This window comes from Platalea leucorodia (genome assembly GCF_965183815.1).
Source record: "Platalea leucorodia genome assembly, chromosome: 3".
NCBI lineage: Eukaryota > Metazoa > Chordata > Aves > Pelecaniformes > Threskiornithidae > Platalea > Platalea leucorodia.
This window is the reverse complement of record NC_138825.1, coordinates 60,576,234-60,600,692: the sequence shown is the minus strand read 5'-3', so window position 1 is coordinate 60,600,692 and position 24,459 is coordinate 60,576,234. Positions and strand designations below refer to the sequence as shown.

Sequence of the window (24,459 nt, the reverse complement as noted above, 5' to 3'; positions counted from 1 at the left end):
CTGGAAAGTAATTTTTACAGTTCCGATAGTTTATCCTTCAGTTTACTCAAAAAAGAGACAGGAAAAGCAATAAGAAGTACACACATTTCTGTTCTTTTTTTCCCTAGTAAAATCCCTAAGAAAGTTTCACCAGGCAAAATAGGCAGATGTTTTCTATCCCAAATCACTTGTTGACGAGCATCTGGAATATGACCGAGACAAAACCCTAGTGAAGGAATGAACTGTATTTAGGCAAGCTCGTCTGTCTGCGCACTGCCTCTATGTTATCCAGATACCATTTCCCTCTTTCCTGTCATATGGAAGTCTCAATGCAACCGGCTCTCCTTTCAGGTTTTCAATAAAATGAGAACTAATCTGGCTAGGCACAGCAAAGAAGCAGAGGCAGGTGGCTATCAAATTTTTCCAAAAGTGAAAAATCTTCTACATTAAAAAGGAAACTTTTCTACCATTTTATTTCAAAGCAAAGGTATTAGTATTTAAACAATGGTTTTGAGTTGACAATTTCTACATCTTTGTCAAAAACCCTTAAAGAGTCAGCCGAATTACCAACTTGAAAACAACTGTTTCAAACAGTAAGCTTACATGTGACCAGGTGCTACCCTGCCTAAGAGCCTGTCCATGTCTGTGCTAGCAAGGCCCCTATAGCAAGGCATTGCAGCTTTCCTCCCACCACAAAACCCTCCTCCTACTCTTCAGGCTGGCACACCCTCCATGTTTAGGTCTTCTATCTCTATGCATTAGGTATTTCCAGAGAGGGACTCTAGACTGTGTACACAAGTAGCAGTGTAAATTGATTCTCCTTGCGCTCAATTCTGCATTTTCTTTACAAATACTGTTTTTTTTTTTCCACTATTCATTCATCTGCATCATTTCTGATGCCTTTGTTTGAGGTGGAAAAAAAAGCCCCACACCTTTATATTAACTGGAAGCATTAGGCAATAAGACAAGATTCTGCAAGAAACTGTGGAACAAACATCAGTATTTAAAACTGTAAATATACAACATGGATTTAACAGGTATTGTTCAACAAACACTGCCATTATTGTTAAATAAACACTGGTTTCTTTTCTTTATGATACTTTACAGATTTTAAAGTAATGGCTTTTTAACATCCTTAAAAGAGTTTAAAAAGCAAGAAAAGTAATTGAAGTTTTGAGATATTAAAGGCAAATAATAAAACAAAAAAATGCATACTGTCAAAGTGGAGTCATGCAAAGAGTCAGCAAGTACTGCAACGACGTGAAAAACCAAGGAAGGTACGACATTATTAAATGTTACTGTAAGTAATAGGATGATATTCAGGAAACTGTATTTTAGGTTAAATATTAAGCAAAGCTTCCAGCAGTCTTCTAAAAGAAAAGGTGGAATGAAGCCAACCTTTGGAAAGACTTCGTACAAATTTTCCCATAGTATTAGAAGGTATATTGCAGGGACTTACTTTTTTCTTTTACGTTAACTGACTACACGTAGTTATTGCAGTTCAGTGGTTCTGTTATTAAAACATTATTTTCTTATTCATTAACTGAGATTTAAGAAAAATAATTGTTTTATTAATAAATACATTATTTTCTGATTTTTTTATAGAACAGTATCACTTTAAAGCTCACTTGAGTGCTGAAGTGTTGCACATATATGGAATGAAGCCGTATTATTTCACTATAAGTATATGATAAAAAGAAAGATATAGTCCTATTCTATGCATGAGGGTGAAGGGGAATGATGTGTGTCTTTATATAGCTATGATTAAATCACAATTTTTGTGTCTGTCTATAGGCTGAGGGTACAGGTGACGGCTGCCTAGATGGTCTGCCAGCTATTTTCTGCAGATCTGCAAGCAATCAGTCATTCCAGTAAGTTTTGCTTTGTGTGTGCTCTTGTTACACTTTGAAATGTTAGTCTGCTAGCATTGTCAAAGTACAACATCTTCCTAAAGAACAACAGACTGAGTGAAACAGTCCCGGAGTCATTTGCTTTTTCAGAAACCTTTAGTAACAAAGCAGTGATGTCATTGGCATGATGATCAAACAGCTCCATTTGGAAATCATTCATACCACGAAGCAGCCAGTGATCTTGGGGGTAGGGGGGCTAATTGTATGAGGTGATTCTGAGTGGATCGTATCATAATAGAGAAATCTCTCCAGAAAACAGGAGATGGAGGGTTAGGGTGACAGATCAAAAGCATGGAGTCAAAAATGGGACCCAAGATCCAACGAAGAGTGATTTTCACCAAGCAGAGTCCTCTACGCAGTACCAAAGAGTACCCTGTGGAGGACTTACGGATACTACATGGACCATCAAGTACCACAATGTTTAGATGCAGGAATGAAGGAGCCCCAGTAAGCTGACTCATGACCAAGCTCAGATAGCACAGGGCAGGAGATGAAGCTCAGCTGAGAAGGCTCCAGCTAAGCATCCCCAAACAGTGGAGCACAGGGATCCCACAGCTGCAGCTCTCAGCCACCAGCTTCCTCCACCACCCCCTGTCCCAAAGCCTCAGCTGGAAGGCGGACACGTGGCTCGTGGCAATTGCTGCCTCCTCCTGCTCTGCGGTCCACCAGCCAGAAGTTTTTCAGCAAACCTCCATGTCGGTGCCAACAACGTCCTTGTAGTAATATCTCACTTTGCTACTATTACATATGGTAATTCCTTCAAAGTATGTTTCTGTAGTAAATACCAAAAAATTGTTGTTATAACCTATTGTGCCCGTGGTATCCGTGATGCCGACACCTGCCCACTGCTTTGTATGAGCCAAGGCAGGGGCACCCTGCCTGGCCTGCAACTGCGCTCCCAACCCTCCTGACACTGCATGCATCACCAAATCTCAAACTCAGTCTCCAAAGAATGATTTTGCCCTTAATGCGCCGTTTGCCAAAGCTGACACCTTTGTCGAGGGGAATGAGCAGGAGTTGGGGACTCCTGGACAGTGTCTCTCAGCAGAGAGCGAGGGAGTGCAGAAGAGGCAGGTACTGAGCAACCCCCAGTGCCCAGCCTGACTACCAGTCTCACATGATCTTGAAATATTAGATTTATCAGTACTAAAAATAAAACCATGTGATGCAGACTCATGCACTGGAGAGTCTGTTGTTATGCAGTGAAACCACGATAGCTGAGATACTGTAACTATGAGCCAGTCATCTAGAGTTAATAGTTTTATTTGCATTTATGATGCAGTTAGTTAACACTATTTTAACAGAAATCATGCTAGCCTTTTTATTTTTTCTAAAACACTGTTGTTATTATTATTGCATAGGCATATGCACGATTTATTACCCGTTGATGTCCTAAAAGTCTCAAGCAGGGTGGTTTTTTCCCATGCCATCTTACTGATTCCAATCAGCAGGTTTGTGTTATGCTTGCCATTTGAAGGCCAAATATCAACATTTTCCATTAACATTTTGGAATTACCTTACCTTCTGGCAATTAAGCAGAAATTAGGGGGTTTTTTGCATATATAGCTTTCTCAAGAGGATTTGATTTCAAAAGTCCTTTCAAATATCTATCTCATACCTTTAAGATCTGCAGACAACATAATTAATTATTGCTTGGGGTTTTTCGTAGCATCCTAAAATACGTCACCTAAAAAGAGGCACAAACACAGAGAATAACTGTACACCAGCACCAAGATGCACGTGCTTGTAAGACTGGAAGTACAATTCCTGAAGAGGTTACTATCAGGCAAAATGGCAGGACTACATGAATTGACTGTCTGATGTCTGGCAAGCATCAGAGTCAAATTCATTTAGGGACAAATACAATTTAATACAACCAAAACCTTAACAAAAATATCAACTGCTCATCACCATGTACTCACCTATATATCACATACTTATCATGTACTCACATGCATATCCATGAAAACCATGCGTACTGGAAGTGCACCAAGGAGATGTGCTTTTGTAGGCAAACAAAAAAAAATTTCCTTAGTTTAGGTTTGCCTATTTACTTTAACAGTTTAACTGAAGACATCAGGTAAAGACAACAGTTGCTTACATCATGTCTTCCAGTCACTGTAAGTGAAATAACTCCAGAACACAAGTGCAGAAAGCGCTCTTGCTTTAAGGGCATTTTTAAGAGATGAAGATCTTTTACTTGTACATGTAATGCACATATGACCAAAAAAAGGCAACTCTATACCTTCTACCCGAATTTACAATCGCATCAGTTCCTGACCTTATTACATTTCTGGAATCCCGTACCTGCATGCTTCTGTTTAGCCACAGACCTTGGTGACTTCAAGAGATGCTGGGAACCACCTTTACCATCCCCTGGGCTACTCTGTTCAGCCAGTGCCTGCAAAGAGACCGTACCGCTCTGAATTCAGGCATCACCCACACAGAATAGAATGCTCTTTAGGATGTTACTGAGAACCAGAACGAATTTCACACCTTTTATACAAATATTATATGAATTACCCTACTGAAGTCCTACCTAACACTTTACGTTAGGAAGGAAGAATAACCAGCAAAAGAACAGAAAGATATGCCTAGTAGCTAGAGATTGTCTTAAAATCTCAAGTGTGAGGCTTAATATCCCATTCAAAATTTGTCAGCATGGATTATGGCAGCTGTAAATATTTCTGGTATCCATTAAAAGAACCTTTTTAAAACCTTGATAAATTCTTCAGCCTAACACAGCTTACTACTGTAGCGACTTTTGTAACTTAATCACAGATCTGAACAAGAATTTCCTTTTATCAGTTTTAGAATTTGCAACCTTCCAATTCCTTTAAATATCCACTTACTTTAGTGCTTTAAAACAAGGAAAACAGAAACTACCCCAATCTACCTTCTCCATTACCATTTACTGGTTTATACAGTTTCAGCACGCCTCTTCTCTGACTCATCTGCTTTCTAAGGTAAACAGTCACAGTTTTCTTCAGCCACTCTCCACAACCGAGATTTCCCCAATCCTTTTTCAGCTTCATCTCATGTTCCCAGAACTCCCACTAACTCTCAAATGCTATTTTGAGGTGAGACGAGGGCGTTCTTGATACATCAGCTTTTACTTTTGGTAACATTCTCCATGCTATTCTTTATTACTTTTCCTATTCTTAATGGTATGTTTTCAAAATTACTGGGATTTTTTCTTTTACTACTGTGTTTTTCAAGTCAGCTGCATACCGAGAAAGAGCTTGCTATTCTCAGGTCCAGGTCTTTCCTAAATGGAGTTCTCCATGGAGGGGTGTAGGACTGACAGCCTCATAGCTCTCCACACTCTGGGATCAGATACCATTTAGACACCTCCCAATTCTGCCTTTCGGCAGGGCTAGCGGGGCAGGCGTATCCCACACCAGTGCTGCTTCATGCCTGTAAGAACGGAGCAGTCCCCACCAGTTTAAAGTGGGGATTTATCGACGTACCACTGTTAGAAGGTCTAACCAGTTAACGTGCCTTTTGCTTCGGTCTCCAATACAGGTTTTGAGTCGTGCCAGCAAATTGACTCTCATCTTAGTAGTACCGTGTTTCTTAATAACCATCTGCGAAGGACAATGAAACTTTCAAGAAGCTCTCATCAGTTAAATTATTTTCCATCTGCCAAAACACTTTCCTCCCTTCCAGTTCGGCATGCCATTTTCTTCTGTGCAATCTTGATGCCTGCAATCTATGAATTGTGACCTATTGGTAACTATTATTTCAGCTAATTTACTCACTACCAGTATAAGTTTACTGGACTGTAATTCTCCAGATGCTTCCTAGAGCCTTCTAACACATTTAGTTCCACATTCTTATTACGTTGTTTCTAATAAGACTGTACTTATTTTGTCTAACACCTCAGCCACCTCATACTTGTGCTCTCTCAACAAATCTGGATGCATATTTGCAGTGAGGACTGGTGCTAATAAATAATTTAACATCTTTGCAATATTCTGCTTTCCTGAATTGCACCCAGCAGGTCCACCAGTTGTCTCACCAACTTCCAGCTTCTGATTCACTGAAAGCACTCTCTGTTATTTGTTCCTATTCCTTCAGCTATGTGCTCACTGCCAGCATTTCAGTCTTTTGGGGTCCATTTTTACCTGTTGTAGGATTACCTTATGGGCTCACTTTCCTTTAAGAGTCCTACAGCCAAGCACCTTCTGAAGACAGCAGTTATCTTCTCTCCAGGCAAGGTGCACACGAAAGACCGTCCAGTTACTGGAGGCACTGCCCGGGATCTGCTGTGGATGGGGGAACTGCCAAGCCTCGCCCTTCCCTGCTTATCTCATTTGCAGGACTACAGGGAAAAAAAGCTCTTGGTGCATGGGCTTGTGTAAGGGATCCTTTTTACTGTAACTTTCTCCCTGTTTGTTAGATCTCAAAGCACACCAGAAGGTGACAAAATAATCTCGTTTATAGTTTTAAAAAAATTTCAAGTATTTTTCTGCGGTCATCAAGAGTAGAATCACAAATTTTAACAGTTCAAAAGACAAAAAGCTGAAAAACTTTAGTATTTTAAGTTAGATTCATAGGTTGTGAGTCTGAGACATGACTTTAGCATGCTTGTGTAAAGAAACACTATAGACCTTAACTATGAAACACAAGACAATTACTGAGATTATCCCCTATGGACCCTTGGTCTCTTACCTCTTCCTACAAGATAATAAGAGTTAATAGCTCCACAGGCTGAATCACTGTCTCTTACTCTGTGCCCTACTCATCTCGTTTATATAGTCTCTATACGTATGAAACTCCAAACATGAAATATGTCCCCTCGCGGCCTCTAGCAGCCACAGATGAAGAAAAAGTAGAGTACGTTAAAAGTACAACAGGTACAAAAAAAAAAATGTCCACGTTGTTTGATCCTTTCATTATTGATAGGCATAATATGCCTTTATGTTCCGTGTTACCTGGGCTGAACAAGTATTTATTAGGCTACTCTGTAACCAGGCTCAAAGTAAATGACATTTGACTTGCTTTAACAATACAGGGCATTGCCTTCCCTTAAAAGTGACCTGACTCGACAGTTGCCCTATGCAATACTCAGGTTTTCTAAACAACATGGCTGTGACTCTTAAAGTAATTCTTACCATAGCACTAAACAGAATGACCGTGGTTCAGCTGTAAGCGACATGAGGCATGCATGAAACGGTATGAATTGATGCATGCTTTCAACAAAAAGGACTGTTGAGTAGTGCCAGTGCAGTGTTTGGGATCTACACAAACACTCCCAGGTCGGCTGAGTCAGATCTGCCAAGTGCTGTGCTTTGCAGGAGAAGTTCTCAAGAAGAGCTGCTCTATAAATTTTCTTCAGTGGGCAAAGCTCCCATCTCAGCTGCTTGTTCCCACGCCTGGTTCCCATCTTACTGTTCCTTCTCTTGTGCCAATGCAATTGTGTGAGTGGCCACACGGTAAATCAGATCACAGAAATAATCTCTAGCAACGGTCAAGTGTTGCTGAGCTATGGTGCAGGAAAATAAACTTCTTGAATAAGTTCTGATACCAAAAGGCTGTCCATGAAACTGCATTCATGCCCCTCTGGTACCCCTGCAGTGAGAGAAACACACAATGACAGCACAGCACAGCATGTGCATCTGATGGCGATGGCCTTGCATGCCCAACACAGCTCAACTCCTACATGAGTTTCATCTGACTTGCTAAACTCCAGAGCTGAAGAAAGGCTACAGTCCTGCAGAGCTCCAAAACCTGGGGGCCTTCTGGGGGAGCTTTCAGCACGCCTCACCCCCAGCCAAGAGGCAGCCTCCTGCTGACGTACGACCCACCACTTGAAGCACCCAGCACTGGGGAACACAAAACCTGGGATGTCTGATGGTTTGTTTTTACAGCCCAGTAACCTTGATAACATCTAAACACAGAGGTCATCTCTGACCATTAAAGCCTATTCAAAGCAGTAGGAAGACATTTATGAGTTAAGAGGATGATCTGCTCTTCTCATCATGAGGCTGACACATGCCTCAAGACTGTGCTTTGCTTCCTAACTATAATTCGAGAAAATATTCAGATCATGAGTGAGACTGGTGAATTTTGGGGGATTTTAGCACTTCTATTTTGGGTGCAAAATTATTGGCATCTTGCCCCAAACTGGCATCACAGTCAAAAACAGAATTCATGATTGAAAGGTTTATTTTTCTTTCTTCCACAGTACTCTTTCCATCTCCCACTCTCACTATAAATAATGCACAACTCTCATGTGAAGTGAATTAAAAAAGGTTGAAGGCCAGAAATATATACTCCACAAGCAGGTCCTAAAAAAACTTTCTTTTCGGGCAGCTAAGTGTTCCAGGCTAACTTATCCACCCACTCAGCATGTACCCAAATCTAGTGGATATGATAATGCATCCACAGTTAAGAGATTTTCATCCAAATTGGTTTTCTGTGAGCTAAATCCACGCTGCTCTAAGAATCAAGCTGTGCATACTCTCACTATTCAACAAGGCTCTCATTTGAGACTCATCCCTGATTACACAGCCCAAGCATTTGAAGCCTACATAATACTTTTGACCATTTATGGTGAATCTCAGAGTCCAGAACCTGACTCTCTAGATGTCGGATATAAGTAATTCTCATTTTTCCACAGGGAGTTATCACTACCCAGCAAAATGAGAACAGGGCTCCAGAAATAAGAGTAAAATTGACAAAAAATACTTTTTTAGTCTTAAAGAGCTGCTATTTAATGTATAGTTACTACGCTAAGGGGACAGCGATGCTATTCCTAAGAAGAGAAAGGAAGATTAAAAGGCTTCCATAGATCACAGACTAAGATCGCTTCATTAAGCTTCTTGATTTTTTCCTCCTTTTGCTAAAACAAATCCATAGCAGTTAAATCATCTTTTCTAATTACATTCTCTATTCCTGAAGCATCCCTATTTACGCTTTGGTGTCCACTTTATATCACCACTGTGTAATATTATCCACAATTTACAGCACTGTATTTTGTTCACTAGTCAAGCTATCTCATGACTGATAACGGCACTGTTACGGGCAATGCCGTGCCCCTGCAACAGTGCACTGGGGTGTCACTGGAAGTATTTATTCTAGGATAGAAGTTCTCAACTTGGGAGTCGCAAACAGCATTCAGGAATTACAACCGCCTTCTTTTTTCTCAAAATAGATGAGAGGAGGTGATCCAAAGAAAATGTTTTTGTAATGAGAGGTCAGTGCACAAAGAAGACCATTCTACAGTACCGGACTGAACAACTTGGAGTGGCTTAGGGGCTATTTTCAACCTGCAATGCATCGAGGCAAGTATTATGGCAACAGATAAATATGACAAAAGCAAGCACATCAACTTGCCAGGGAAATTTTAAAGACTCCTAAGCATAACTGCAGGCACATTGTAAGAAATGTGGTCAGCCACAGAGCCAGGCTTGTAAGGAAGAACGGTGTCATGGGGCACACAGGCAACGGCTCTCTCAAAGTAATGCAACACTACATGGAAATGCAACATAAAATGTGATTTACTTAAAATGTTTCCAATATAATCTTTTGTGGAACTTTCTTTTCCCTGAAAAAAATTCAGCATCGGTACCTTTTCACCCAGATTTGAGACAAAAGGATGTCACAATACTTTTATCCAACTCTTGGTTTGTGTTACCTTACAAGGACAGGTTATAGAAGAGGAGCTAGGACAGAAACGACCAAAGAAGGAGGCTGAAATGAATACTGCAGTTGAGAAAGATACCAGCCTCTCAAGTTCCCAAGCATCTGGCTCTTCAAAACCAGCTGAATTGGGCTTGTTCCCGAAAAGAACATCTAAGCGCTTTAATCTGCTCTCGTACCGACTTCCCAGCAGAGTTTGGAGGTTTGGTTGAGGACCAAACTTGCAATGGCTTCTGGGAGCAAAGCAGAAGCGCGGATACCGGGCTGCAGAGCCAGCCTACAGCCTGCTGGCTTCCAGCCAGGCTCACTCTCATAAACGTTAAACCTCAGAACAAAAAAAGCAATAAAAAAAAGCAGGAAAGAAGGAAAGATCTTAATCTAATGGGAGAGGTGGTGCTACAGCAAGTGCTTGAAAGAATTAACTCTGCACTTTCCTCAGCCAACTGCCTGTCGAGCCTGACTACTTTCACAGACTCCTGTGGATGAGGCAATGCACTGACTTCTACTTCAAAAACTAGTAGTAAATGAGACATTTTCTTGACCTCTATCCCACATATGACAGCATCTTCTCCTCCAACAATAAGACATACCAAAAACTTTCTGACCTGAGCGTGTTCCTCAGAGACAATTTTGACAGAATGACAAGCGTCGGAGATATTCACAACATTTGTACTAAACGTAACACATAAACCACCGAGATGCAATTGCTTCTCAATGCTAGATACCTATGACATTGAAACAGATTCTCATTTGAATTCAAGTCCAAATTCACAGATACAGATATACACCACAAACCAGTATCTGAGCCATCTCCAGCACAGCACTGAGGTGACCTCTCTGCTCAAAGAGAGCTGCCAATAGTAAGAAGAGCAAAAACAAACACGAAATAAAAAAGCTACCTTGTTCAAATGAAGGGTGGCTGTATAAAGTTCTTAAAACATTCATGTAACAATGTATGAAAACAAACGTGCTATTCTGCAGTTTCTCCCTTCCTAGCCCCATCTCTCCCCCTGCCATGTTCCCGTGGCACTGCCCCGTCCCGCAGCCCCTGAGATCACAGCACAAGCGGCATTATCACACCAGCTACAAAACGAGCACTCAGCACTGGGGTCCGAGTCACTCACAATTACTTGATAAAGCCAGATTCTTCAAAATGATTTCATACAAAGTGAGTGTCATTAGGGAGGCCTGTATGTCTTTGAAATGACTCGCTACCAAGTTTGAGTCAGTCTGGCTGCAAACACAAATGCATCCAGTGTTGGCTGAGCAGTAGGTCTGGATAATAGACAGAAAGCTGTCCCTGTTACACCGCGCTTGCCATCCCCAGCACTTCCTTTCTTTCTTTCTTTCTTTCTTCTCAATTTCTGTCCTACCACAGTCACACAATGATCCAAAGAGAAAAAAGAAACAGTCACCAGTGAGACAGAAAGAAACTGTCATTAATAACACGGCCAGAATCTCTCAGCTCTTGCGTGAGCTGCAGCATTCAGAGAGCTCAACGGCCTCTACAGAGGGTGGTTAGAAGTCATTATCCCCAAATTACTGATGGGGAAAATAAAGCACATTAAGGTGAATTAACTAGTCCAAGATCATACAGCCTGTGAGTGGCCAACTTGGGATTGAAACCTGTGCATCTGGAGTCCCAAACCACTACTATCTCCAACAGGGCAGAGGGTTTCTACATTAACTATACAAGGAGAACACGGAGGATGTGACACTGCTGAAGAGCAACGGAGGGCAAACATTGACCTTTAAATGGCACCAAGTGGATCCAGTGGTGGTAATTCTGCTTTGATACTTTCAGGTTCTTGTATGTCACACTGGGTCAAGAGAACCACCTAAATTCTCCCATTTTGATAACCCTGAACACCTGATTTTCTTATCTTAATGGCACTTGCATGTTGATCTCCCGTATCTCTGGCATATGAACTAACAGAGCAACCCATACCGTTAGCCACCTGCCGTCCCCCAGAACCCCCCCTACGCAGTGCTGGGAGATTTTATTGGTGGGCTTCACAGACTGGTGGGCTGACAACAGAGACTCGTGCATGCAGGGCTTATCATAGCTATGGCAGGCCATGGTGTTGAATACTGTTATCTTCTGCCTTTGCACACCGCGCTTAAACTTCCTTAGCCCCTTCCTATCCAAACTGTCCTTGGCCCCATCCTATTTCTTCCCCGCCACCAGATCCTCGTCCGACCTCCTTCTAGTCTCTTCCTCTGCTTCCTCATGTCCTTGCAAAGAACCATCCCTTGATCATTTCCTCGAGTTCCCCCTTGCCAGTTCCCACTCCCAGCCTCCCTGGTGGGCTTTCCACTTCGGACTCCCCTTCAGCTATGCCTTGCCTCACCTTCCAATCTCCTTTCCCAGTCAAATTCACTTCTCTTCCCCCACCACAGCTCTACCTCACAAACTCTGCTCTCCCCTCTCACCCATTCCTGCTTTCACTTTGTCCACATCACTTTCATCTCACCCGTGCTCCGTTTTCCCTATTCCCACCCTCAGCTCGGTTGTCTCAATGCAGAAGCAACCAAAGCAGAAACGGTCCAACCTCATCCCTGCAGCATCTGGCACCATCGCACTGAGCCACTTTGTGAGACGGATGCATGTGCAATTTGACGAGCACGAGGAAAGATGGAAAGATACTCCATAAGGAAGAAATCTTCAAAGATCTGACTGCTAAAATTTAAATTGCCTCTCTCAGATTTCAAGGAGTTATAAATTGGTCTAAAAGCAGACCTGGGGAATATGGAGACAGAAATCCCTATTCCACAATACAGAGATAACAGAAGTATTCAAAGAAAAAAGAAGTATCATCCTGAGCTAGATAAACAACTTATAAAAATGTCACCCTGAGTGGTTCCAACTGACAAAATTGTAGGCACTGTAACGCACAGCCTCTTAATGAGAGGTGTCAGACAACCTCAGTAACAGGCAGGGCTTTTACCTAAGAGAGTACCTTGCTGCTTTACCCAGGACACTAAGATATAATTCCCCCTCCAGCAAAATCTACTCTGTTTAACCCTACCTGTACTTACTCCAAGGAGCAGCAGAGGACGTGTGCTGTGCCCTCTCCTCTCTGTGATTCACATGCTACCTAACAACTTCATGTATGCTTTGCTCCTGAAACACATCCTCTGCACAGAAAGCTCACAATATGGATTTTCCAAGCTAAACACAACTATACCAAAACAGATCTCTCTCTATTATATTCAGTGAAGTTTCCATAGCAGTATCAGCGTCTGGTTTACACACTATTACTGTACAACTGTCTGTCTTTAGACATATTAATTTTAAAACTGTCTAACAGTAAAACCTTCTGAAATTAAAATTACTTAGCTTTGCCTTCCAGATTGATTAACAACCAGATCTTGAGAAGAAGAGGAGGAGAAAGAAGAGGCAAGGACCCCTCTTTGCTGGAAAAAGTTTGGTGGAGAGAAAGAAATGCTTTTGAAAAATCAGTACAATGTTCCCAATGCAGGTTAAGTACTTGATGCAGTTACATCACCTACTATATCTGACAAGTTCTTTTTCTAGACTGTGTTCCTGCTGAGCACTAAGAAATCAGAGGCTTTGAATCCTGCTCACATTCTTCCCCAGCAGTTCCTCTCTAGTAAGCAGCCAATGTAAAAATACCGTATACCAAAATAATTCAGGAAAATTTTGTTCCCAAGTGAGAACTCAGTAACTACACACATGACAAAAACTACCTTGTCAGCAGTCCGAGCTTTCACTTATGGACTGTCACATACATCTAAGTACCCGGTCCATTTACTCTACACGCTTTATTTTCAGACAAAAGCATTTCAGCCGGTGACAACCACTTGAAATGGAGAGAAAACCTTTAGTAAACAGCACTTCTGTGATTACGTACACGAAATCCATAACATGACCTGTGTGTGCAAAGCCTACTTGGCCAATTTTTTATATAATTTGAAAACAGTGAAATCACAGATTTTCAAGATGATGTATGGTTTAATTATAATTTCTATTAGTCCAGCTGAAATCTCCAATCAGCAAGTGTAGCTTCAGTAACAGAAGTGTATCAGAGATGTCTCCTCAACTGGTGAACACTGTCATATTCCTGCTGTAAATCAGCTAAAAGTATACAAGCTTTATAAAAAAAAAAATATTGCTTGGACTTGCACACACATATGCAAAGATGTTTGCTTTCACTTCAATTAAACTTTTTTCCATCATGAATAATCCATTTAACTAATCAACATCTGAATTACTCTAAGGAACACTTCATTCAATGTAAAATTAAACATAAAAAGAGAGCAAAAAGTAATTAAAGGAGGACATTATTAAGCTGTTGATTTATTCTTTGCCTTTTGCTAGCATAAGTATTAAGTAACTTCCAGCATTCGCTCGTTGTAGATTAAAAATAAAAGCTATGCCAAGTAATGTAAAGAGTTCGCAATTTACCAGTTCCGTGCAAGTGAATTACTTTTAAAAACATTATTTCAGAAGGGTCTTTCTGCTGTTAAATTATAGGCTGTGTTTTGCTCTCTGAAAGGAAAAGTATGTACAAAGACACACCAACAAAGTTAGCAGAGGGGCTTGGGATTTACACCATGTAAATAAAAACAATCCTGGATTCTTCCTTTCCAAAACTAAGCAAATAACCATATGGGTGCTTTTTTGCTGAGCTATTTATTGAGGCATTGGCAGTCATTCATTCAACAGCGTGCCTAAAAAATAAACAAACAAATCCAGAAATCATTCAAGTGAGGAGATGTTTTTTCCAGATACCAAAAATACACACTCAGCAATACTGCCCTGTTTAATAAGACAGCACACTGGGGTTACTATAGGACAGACCACAATCAAGTTCACAGAGGGGAAAACTTGCTGACCTGAAGAAGTCCTGCTTGACTTCCAGCAGTACCATTAGAAACACATAATGGCTCCCGAGGGAAGAGCAAGAAGAGCAGCTGCTTTCCCTCACCGACACCGAATCCCCTCACCACACTGGTGTTGAGCAAAAAAGAGCAAAGACTCATTCAGCAAAGGTGCATAACTACGAGGCATGCACTATTTTCTTTCAAGCTAGCACCAAATGACAAGATAAAGATGGGGAGCATATCAAAACACAACCACATAATGCAGTCATCCAAACATCTAAGAAACATCAGGCGATGGGACTTTTCTAAAAGTTGCTACAGCTAGTAAATAGGTGTTAAAAATAAATATTATGAATTTAGCATTTCAGTCAGAGTGGCTCCTACAAACACTATTCTATTTTATTTTAAAATTCTATTTTAAAATCTATTTTAAAATCTCACCATCTTAAAGACCTGTCCACACTGCAGTTTCACTGAATGGTCCCATTGAAGGCTAATCTTACCCCTGACGGATTACAGATCTACACATGACACACTTCACATTTCCATAGTGTATTTATAGCTCAGGGTGGCACTACATTTCACAGTCTTTTTTTTTTTTTCTTTTTCAATTATTATAATGGTTCCTTGCAAAGAAGAAATTATAATTAGCTCTACTTTACAAAAGTTAAAGCAATGGCAAATCCAAAGATTTGTACAAGATTAAAAATAGTAATATGAGAATTATTCCCTCCAAAGTGCAAAGGACAAACCTACCAAATTCAATCATGTAGCTATGCAAAGACACCAGATTTTTCAGGTAATGTCTCCTAGGAGGCCCCTGGAAACCAACTGTGGATTTGTAACAGTCTTCAGTCCATAAGATAAAACCTGGTATCCTTAATCACAAAAGCTTAGTATATAAGAACACATCACCTGCTACTCTGGCCATATGTTAATACAGTCAGAAATGACTCATCATTATATCAGAAAAGCTTCAACATCACAGACTGAGAAACTAAGCCTACAACTGGGATCACAGCTTTTCATTGCCATCGTATAAGAAGCAACAGGCTCAGATCTGTAACTTTCAGAAAAATGAGCAAGGAAAAAAGGGTAAACAGTTTCTCTTAAAAAAAAAAAAAAAAAAAAAAAAAAAAAAAAAAAAAAAACCAAAAAAACCACCAAAACAACCAAAACTTGTGGACAGTCATCCCAACCCCTTTTTCACCCTGAAGTGGCCTATAGAGAGTCACATCTAGATTCATTCAAGAGCCAGTAATGCATACATTAATCTTGGTTTATGCATCTCTATATAGCTCCTGAACTGAATGCTCACAAGGTCCAGAGCATGAAAAGGTTTTAACCTCAGATTTTCGTGTTTCCTTACCAGGTGAGAAACACAGTTTTCCTCTTCAGTAAATTAACATTTTAGTAATAGTTTACTGAAAATCATCTACCAAAAAGACAGCCTACTTGCCTTACAGGAAATCTAGCCAAAGGGATCCTGGTATTTCCAAAAAATGAGACTTTAACAGATCAGAAGGCATCTAAAACTGAATAACCCACGGACCAGTAATTCTTACACGTGTGTAGGAATGAGGGGGAAGGAAAAGGAGATTTAACTAGAAATGAAACCCAAGGAAACAGCAAAAATGGTTGGGGTGTAACAGCTTATATTTTCCCTTAATCCTCTTCCACTGCTACAATCTAAGATGAGAGACTTCCTTGTGAAATGGCTCCTCAGCCACAGGGACGTCAGCTTCTAGCAACCTGTAAGCTACTCCATGCAGGCTAGGAGATACATCCTGATTTAACCCAACAGGCAGATAACTGTGTGGTTTTCTTTCTTTTACATTGCTCACATTTTTTGAGCTGTATTGTATAATGTGAATTTTATATATAAAACCAGATTTGCTTTTACCTTAACCTGACTTAAGGAGAATTTCAAGGCAATTTAAAGGAATGCCTTGGAAGGGAGGTAGCAGACAGTACCTCAACACAGTTTCCAGGGTATTCCAGGAAGGTGGTTCATAGCATGAGCCAGTGCAAACCTCCTTGCTGGCAACTGTGATTAGGGAAGTCCCATAGCATTCAAAATACTTGGGAAAACACCTGCATTTCCAAAGAGTGTAACAGGCCACACACTCATGTATTAACAATAACAGCATATAAATTCAGAGCAAGAGTGAGTCATTCTTCAGTCCATCACTTACAGACTAAACAGATTAGTCTGGATTTATGATGGAGTTCTTGCTCCAGCTATAAAGCATAACCCCGACATTACAATATAAACAGAAACTTTAAAATCCGACTTTCTACAGCATGTGTATTTTCCTCATGGTTGTTCATCTACTCAACGTCCGTGACATTTCACCTCTTTTATCAGTGTATGTCTCTCCACCTTCTGTACTCCTGCCTCTCCTCCCTTTATATTTTGGTTTTTGCAATGATTTCAGTGGTTTACTTGCTTTTCAGCACCATATGATTAACTAGAAAATAATTTCTTTTTGTTATCTGTGCCTATTTGAAAGCTCCAAAGTAACAACCGCACTTAGAGCTGACAAAGGGACCAGACCTCTGCCAGACTCCAGCAAAGTGACCAATGGGGCATGAACCACAGGGCCGGGATGCGGACACGGGGGTCTCTGCTGAGCACAGCCCAGGAGCCCAACTTCAGAGCCATAAAGCTCTCTGGAATTACCTGCTTACAAACACACTTTCAGGAAGTTTAAAAGAAAAATAAAAAAATGCAGTCTTTTGTTTTCACTAAAATATTTTATTCCATTACTCAGAAGTCATCACCCTTAGGCTCCAGCCCCATCTCTACAGGTTGCCAGTGAGTGTACTTTTCCGTATCTTCTATATACATGACACGGTGTATTGTTCATATTGATATCTGGCTTTCCGTGTTGGTAAGCGAAGAAGAACAATATACAAGAGAGAACTAAAGCTCTTACAGACTAGGAAAGGAATGAACAAAGTGAGCTTACATCTAGCTACAGGGCAGACCTTGCTTTGCAGTTGGTCTCCTTCGGTTTTCAAATGAAATCCTGAATATGAGGTCCTGGAAATACTACTTGTAATACCACTGGAAAAGTAAGTGGGTTTGAGGCCTGAGGACAAGTGGAAGAGCAGTGTCCTGCGGTTGAAAGAAGGGCTCTACCATTCTCCATTCTTCACTCTCCATTCTTTTTTTTGTTTCCTTCTTGAAACCGAGGCCACTTCTGCCTTTGGTTGCTAAAGGCTAGGAAGCTTGTGTTTAAACCTAAGTTAGTGCAAAACTGTAGCAAATTTAAAAGGTAAATCTTATTGGCATTAAAAGCAAATAAAATCTCTGTATATCAAAAAAATTTTCTTTCTGTGAATTCTGATGTGATATCACTAAAAAAGAGTTGATTGCCCATGGCAACTAATAAAGATCAGTTTGCTAAATACTCCTTTCTTCTAACAACTGTTGAAACACTCAGTTGGGTCAATGAAAAGCTACCTTCAGCATCCAGATTTTGCAAATTCAAGCACCTTTAAAAAATTATGGTTTTCTTAGCTTTTGAAAAGGCGAATTTCAAATAATAACCACCACTTTTATAGTAAAGATGCTGAAGTTCAGTCATTTTCTTTGACAGACTCATTACAATCGGGCACACATTCATGGAAGGTGATCTCCCAAGTCGGGTTGCAAGTCTGAGTCAACTGTCTTGATCAACTGGCCCTTTAAGATTAATAACACTATCTAATTGGCCAAGTACTAAAAATCAGAGAGATGAAAGGAGTAAAGGAACAGGTGGAAAGCCACTGGTGACCTTGAGAAAATGCATAATGAAATGCATCCAGGGAAAAAGCCTTCCTGTATGGGAAATTAGCCTAAAGGCGTACAAGCAGGTGTAAAGTGGAAGACTGACAGACAATAAACACACAAGATAGAATATAACATTGACAGAACTGTAAAATTACTCACTGAGAGAGTTTTTTATTATTATTAAACCATACAGCCATATTACAGAACTAATTGAACTCTAAAGAATTAAATCCTAATAGAAGCCAATTAGAAGAACAAACTTTTCAAGCAGACCATTCAGGTTACCAATATTACAGTTACAAGAGACAAATTTAGACACTTGCATCTCAAGATAAAAGTACAGTTAATGAGGTGAACAGATGATGACTTTTCACCCACTAATTACATATGTTTGAATTTCATGCATCATCTCACTCACTCTGTCGAGAAACACTGATGTACCTTCAGCACCTCTTCCAGCTAATGACGTATGGGCAATCCTCATCCTAAAAGTCTTTCCACAGCAAAGCACTATATATAGTCATTAAGTACAGCATACCCACACCAGTATTTGTGTAAGTATGTCTAATCTTACACATGTGGGCGTTATGCAGACATTGACAGGTAAAGTATACTTTCAGTTTAGAGCTTTGTCCATGAGGAATCATGATCAGTAGGTCTTTGTGCCCCTTCCAGAACATTACATGCTGAAGTTGACTGCAGAGCTAGAAACAAGTCTCAGGTTTATCCTCCAAATTCAGTAACTGCAATGGAATTTCAATATATATTAAAAAAAAAAAAAAAAAAAAAAAAAAAGATTTGTCCTTTCATCTCAATTAAAAATAACATCCAGTCACATATTTCTGCTCAGGAAGGAACACTGGGAAACCTGATAAATATTACAAGTTAGTTACTCCGGTATCCCAGTTCTGATGTTCAATGCCACAGGGGGTGTACCTATTTTTTGTACTATTTGTAAAATCTTCAAGGAAGAAGTGAATCACCTCTACGTAAACAGGGTGCAGTGAATTCTTTCCATTTCAGAGAGAATTTTTCCATACGATATTGAAAAGGTAACCAGCGGGGGAATGCAGCACCATTTGTTACCTTTTTTATCCTATTTAGATGTTCTCAATAAACTGCTCTTTTTAACTGAAGTCCTGGCCACAAGGCCATTTGATTTCATCAGGAATAAATGGAATGCTATATATAAACTGCTTCATCTGTCTTTCTAAAGAGGTCTGCCTGTGGCTACCCTGGAAGCGGACATAGTGAATGCCATCAGCAAAACAGATGAAAAAACCCAAACGACAGCTTGAGAAGCAGGGCTTCAGAAAAACAATTTAAGGATGACAAGATTGTTGCACAGGCCTGCTGCAGCCTTATCGCTCTTTCAAAGGCTTTATGGCATAAAAGAATATTACTGCACACATTATAAATAAATGACACCTCTTCATATGCAAACATTATAAATGCCTGCAGTTCTATGTAGTATTATAGAAATCAAAATGAAAACATACTCCTAGTCACTAGCAATAAAACTGACCAAAGCCCATAGGGATACATGGTTGTATCTGGGTCCCTTCCACTAACATTAGGAAAACAAAAAGCATGCAATAAGACAGCGGAACTGACAACTGCCCATCTGATTTCTGTGACTGAATACTAGGTTCAATATCTGTAAGGAATACCAAAGGCATCACTACATGAAAATAAACATTACTAATGACTCCAGCTCAGTACTGCACTTAAACAAATTGTGCTTACTGTAGTAAGACTACAGTATGCACTTAAATGCTTCCATGGACTGCAGACCATAAAACTTGGTTCTTCATCTCACCTCCTGTCCCATATTCAATATTTTATACACATACTGTGCTATTTGGACCCAGAGAAGTTGTGGAGCCACAGTTCTTGGAGACGCTTAAAACCCGACTGGAAACAGTCACAGACACTGGGCTGCTCCAGCTGACGCTGCTTTGGGCACAAGGGTTGAACTAGACAATCTCCAGAGGTTCCTTTAAACCTTGATTATTCTGTGACTCTGTACAGTTACAGATTTGGTAAACTCAGGAGAATGACGCTTTATCCCATTCAAATATTGGTGTTAGAGTGGAGGGGTTTTTTTTTTTTTTCAGAAATATAAATGGACACGAAGCAAACCACTATGGCCACTCTGCCCCCATTATAAGCACATACATAATTAGGCAATTCTGTTCATGCACAAAAATATGAAATGGTTTGATTTTGGCATGGTTAGCATTATTTGGTGGGGGTTTTTTCATTGTTAAATATCCCATGCATTTTTATATTAGAACTGCCAAGCCTTCTATACCACTATAAAAGATATAACTATATATGAGCACCAGACACTGAAAAGATCTGAAAAGGGAAGATTTTTTTTTTCAGTATATAAAACTCTTCCTTATTTATTTCTGATAAGCTGCAGTCAAATGTAACCTAGACAATATTCTAGAGAAAATCCTTCTTTGTTAATGTTTCATGCAATTTCTACTTTTCATGAAAGTTTGAAAGCGGCAATTAATTAAGTTCTCTAATGCAATCAATAAGTACAGGGAGTACAAACAGGATTAGGTATCTCTAAAAACATTCTCAAATATATTGGAAGGAGAGGAGCATTAAACATCTTTTACAATGGGGTACTTCAGAATATACACATGGAAAAAAAAATAGCAATACTCTGCTCTCTCCTCTCCTACATTGTCTTCAAAAGGTCCAGCTCAGATCAACAGCATGCTCGGAAAAAGCCTAGTTACAGAGCAGCCTTTGACATGACTGTATTACCAAACCCCCTAATGTAGATGCATCTGTAGGAGCATATCATAGTTTTAATCAAACACTTTGTGAGACAGGATGACAAAGCTTACTTCAGACATATACAACTTTAAGGTGTTAACATGACCCAAAGGGCACCATAGCACTTTTCCTCCTCTTTCTTCCAATTCCTGATGTGTAAGATTGGGAAGCCAAAGAGGCAGAAGGGCATTTCTGACTGCCCTAACCGCTTCTCCTTTCATCACGTACATGTCAGTCACATAACACCAGTGCACCAACCACCTATAGCCATCACATGTATTATTCAGGGGGTGTTGTCAACTCATGTGCATGCCAATGTCAAGCCTGTAACTTCAGTGGCTGTGCATGGTCCACACTAGCAACGTATTCCTACAGCAATGGCCTACTATGGTCATATTCTGCATTCTAAATTCAATATTATAAAGCCAAAACACCTAAACTTTAACAGAAATCTCAGAAAATACAGATTTTTCAAACCCCTGCTGCAAGAAGAAATTTTTAACAATATTATTCCTAGTCAGACCCTTAGTTCCCAGGGTCCATTATGTCCCCTTAGATCTGAATGACACTGCTGAGCCAATCTAACTGTGGGCTACTCCTGAAAGGAATGGTTCCTGTTCAGCCTCTTCTCCTAGCACTCACACAGCCCCTACTTCAAGGGCTAAGTTGGCAGGAAACTATGAGAAATAAAAAATTAAAAAAAAAAAAAACCAGAGACAAAACAATTGAGGGAGGGAGAGGAGCCTGCTTTTTTGGCACTAAGCAGTCACTAGACTGGCATCACTGTACTGTAGACCATATCTTGTCTTATAGTCATGATGTCATCACCAGTCTTGCCTACATCTGTTTAATCAAGCCTTGGAATTACATGGCTGAGAACATAAATACTAAAGGATTATAGAACTATGTATCTACCTCTTAAAATGAATTTTCCTGAACACATTTTCTAACCAATTACTTAATCCTGGATATATGTTTTATTTTGTCATACTTTGTCCTCAAGCTTTTTATGTCAACATTCACACACACTAGCAAAGATCCATCACTGTTAAATTCAGGCAAGAAAATCAGTCAGAGGAGATGTGTAATAGTGATGATAATTATGGGCCAAACTACAGTTGATCTACCAAGCTCATAATAATAGATAACCCATGTCTGAGATCATTAATACAATAATTGAAACATGCCCCAAGGCCTAGAGTATAGAAGATATGACTGAATGTTTACAGCAGTCCTTTCTAACCTCAAATGGCTGCGCACATCTGGCCAAGAAACAGCCCGAGAGAAAATACAACCTCAAATTCACAGTTCCTGCCTGCGGACTTCATGACCCTAAAGAGGGAGAAGGGAAGTTGTGTTGAATACAGAACTGTCACAGGTCATGTTCCCAGCCCACCAAGGCAACCATCTTTGCCACTGGCAAGCCTCTACCATTAGCTCCCCTGTGGAGGCGGCTTCCCCAGTCACGCTGCTGCCTAGAGGTAGCTGTCAGGGTACCAACTGAAAGGTACTGCTTCTGCTGCCACCCTGCCGGTCAGGCCTTCCAGAAGAGAAAAGGAAAAAATAGTAATTAAAAAAACCCTCAACATTTAGTCATTAAGGCAATGCTAAAACAACTATTTTGCTCACCTTTCACTAAGGTGAAACCACTGATTGGTATGTAGAGAAGTCCAGCCATGGACAATCTGGCACCAATTCTTCATTTTCAAAACCTTTAAGCAGTTGCTAACTTACTCAATCAACTCCTCTATTACATTTGGTTTGTACTGCACCTAAGCTGATCATTTTTATTATTGATAACATCCTTGTCACATCCATCCCTTAGCTTTGGGCTCCTCATCTCCCCTTACGATTACTTACTAGCAGCACTGATTTCTACAGTTGCTCTGGAGACATTTTGCAAAAACATCTATGGCCATGATCTGCCAACGTTTTCTAAGCTGCTGTCAGATAAGCCTAGCTACCCTTTCAGTCGCAGTCTGTGGATGTCCCAACACTTTAGCACTTTTTAATAAAAGCTATCCCTCTTTGCCATCAGAACCACAGAATGGCTGAGGTGGGAAGGGACCTCTGGAGATGACCTAGTCCATCCCCCTGCTCAGAGCAGGGTCAGGTGGAGCAGGGAGCTCAGGGCTGTGCCCAGTTGGGTTTTGAGTATCTGCAAGGATGGAGACTCCACAACCTCACTGGGCAACATCTTCCAGCATTTGACCACCCAAGTGACAATGGAAACACAAAATTATGCTGCAGTATCCAGAGGGCTAACTTTGTAGCGAGGAGGAATGGTATGCACTGATGGCAGAGTTATTAAACAGCAGTAGGTGGATATGTTTGTTAAAAATGTTATTCCAAGCCCTGATGGACCCCAAATACTCTGCATGCACTGCGTTGCTTTTTATGTGCCACGCATTTCATCCTGCAAATAGTTCAGCATATTTTGGCTTTAAGCCTCTGAAGTCTCACTGAAATAAAAGCTATACATAAAGTGTTTCCAGGAGCTAATTATCTTCCTGCTTATCTTTTTCTTGTCAGCACCATTCCTAAATTATTTTTCATTCCTACAAAAAAATCTTTACACACTCTACAGAAAAACATAATACAGAAAAATGTTGAAGTATATCCAGCCTTTTTACCCAAACCATGTTTTTTGTTATCCTTCCAAACAGTAGATATTAACTAGTTTCTATTTTCAGTTCTAAATTTGGAAGGCTGGAAAGAATATAAATATATTTGTTTTTACCTTTGCTGCTGCTCATCATTATGCTGAGGCATATTGCTAGTTGCCAGGAGGTAAAAGGAAAGACGAAATTAAGTGGGAGATAAGTCACGCAAATGGAAGAGATAACAGACTGTGAAGTGCCCTAGCCAAAAAAACAACTATATACATAGCATGCCTTCTTCCTCTGAGACATTTTTTTCAGGTGACCTTTCTCAATATTAGACTGAGTCCTACAGATCAATAACCACTTTTAATATAAAGCAATCCACAAAACATGGGGGCTATACAGAAAGCTTATTTTCTAGAGACTGACTATTGCGAGTACTGCATGGGAAGTTAGATTAAACAGATTAAGAGTGGTTAAAAGCAAAAAAGGTTGACTACAACTTTAAGCTAATGCATAATAATGCATTAGGAAATGCCAACGCCTTAAAAATGCTTACCTTATCATTGGCATAATTACATACTTTTAGCATTCTGTGCCATAAGACAAAATAGTATTGTTCAATGCACCTGGAAAATATTGCAAATCTCTCTCTCAAAGTTTAATTTCAGAACATCAGATTCAACTTCTGAAAGTTACATAAATTCAGAAAAAAGTCCCCAAACTAAAAGAAAGTAACATTTCCCAGCTGTGGCGAACGTGCCTTTGGCACAGCAGGACTGAGTGTGCACACCACCTTCCCTGCTGCTCTGCGCGCAGGCACTAAAGCGCTCCTGCCCAGCACGGCATAAAGGATCTGGAGGCACGCTGCTGGACTGATCAACGTCAGTCTAGAGCC

At 40.2% G+C, this 24,459-nt stretch overlaps 1 protein-coding gene across 9 annotated transcripts in view; it reads right to left on the bottom strand.

The window, feature by feature from the left end:
• The window catches only part of TULP4 (TUB like protein 4), a 164,036-nt gene that overhangs the window by 74,955 nt on the left and 64,622 nt on the right, over positions 1-24,459 (bottom strand). Inside the window, exon 1 of one of the 9 annotated variants that reach the window (XM_082305343.1) lies at positions 4,197-4,267. The exons of the other annotated variants lie outside the window; for them this stretch is intronic. Within the exon in view, the coding sequence (XP_082161469.1) occupies positions 4,197-4,202 (6 nt within the window). The 5' untranslated portion in view covers positions 4,203-4,267. Of the gene's footprint in view, positions 1-4,196; positions 4,268-24,459 lie in introns of those variants that run through there. 9 annotated transcript variants of the gene reach the window in all.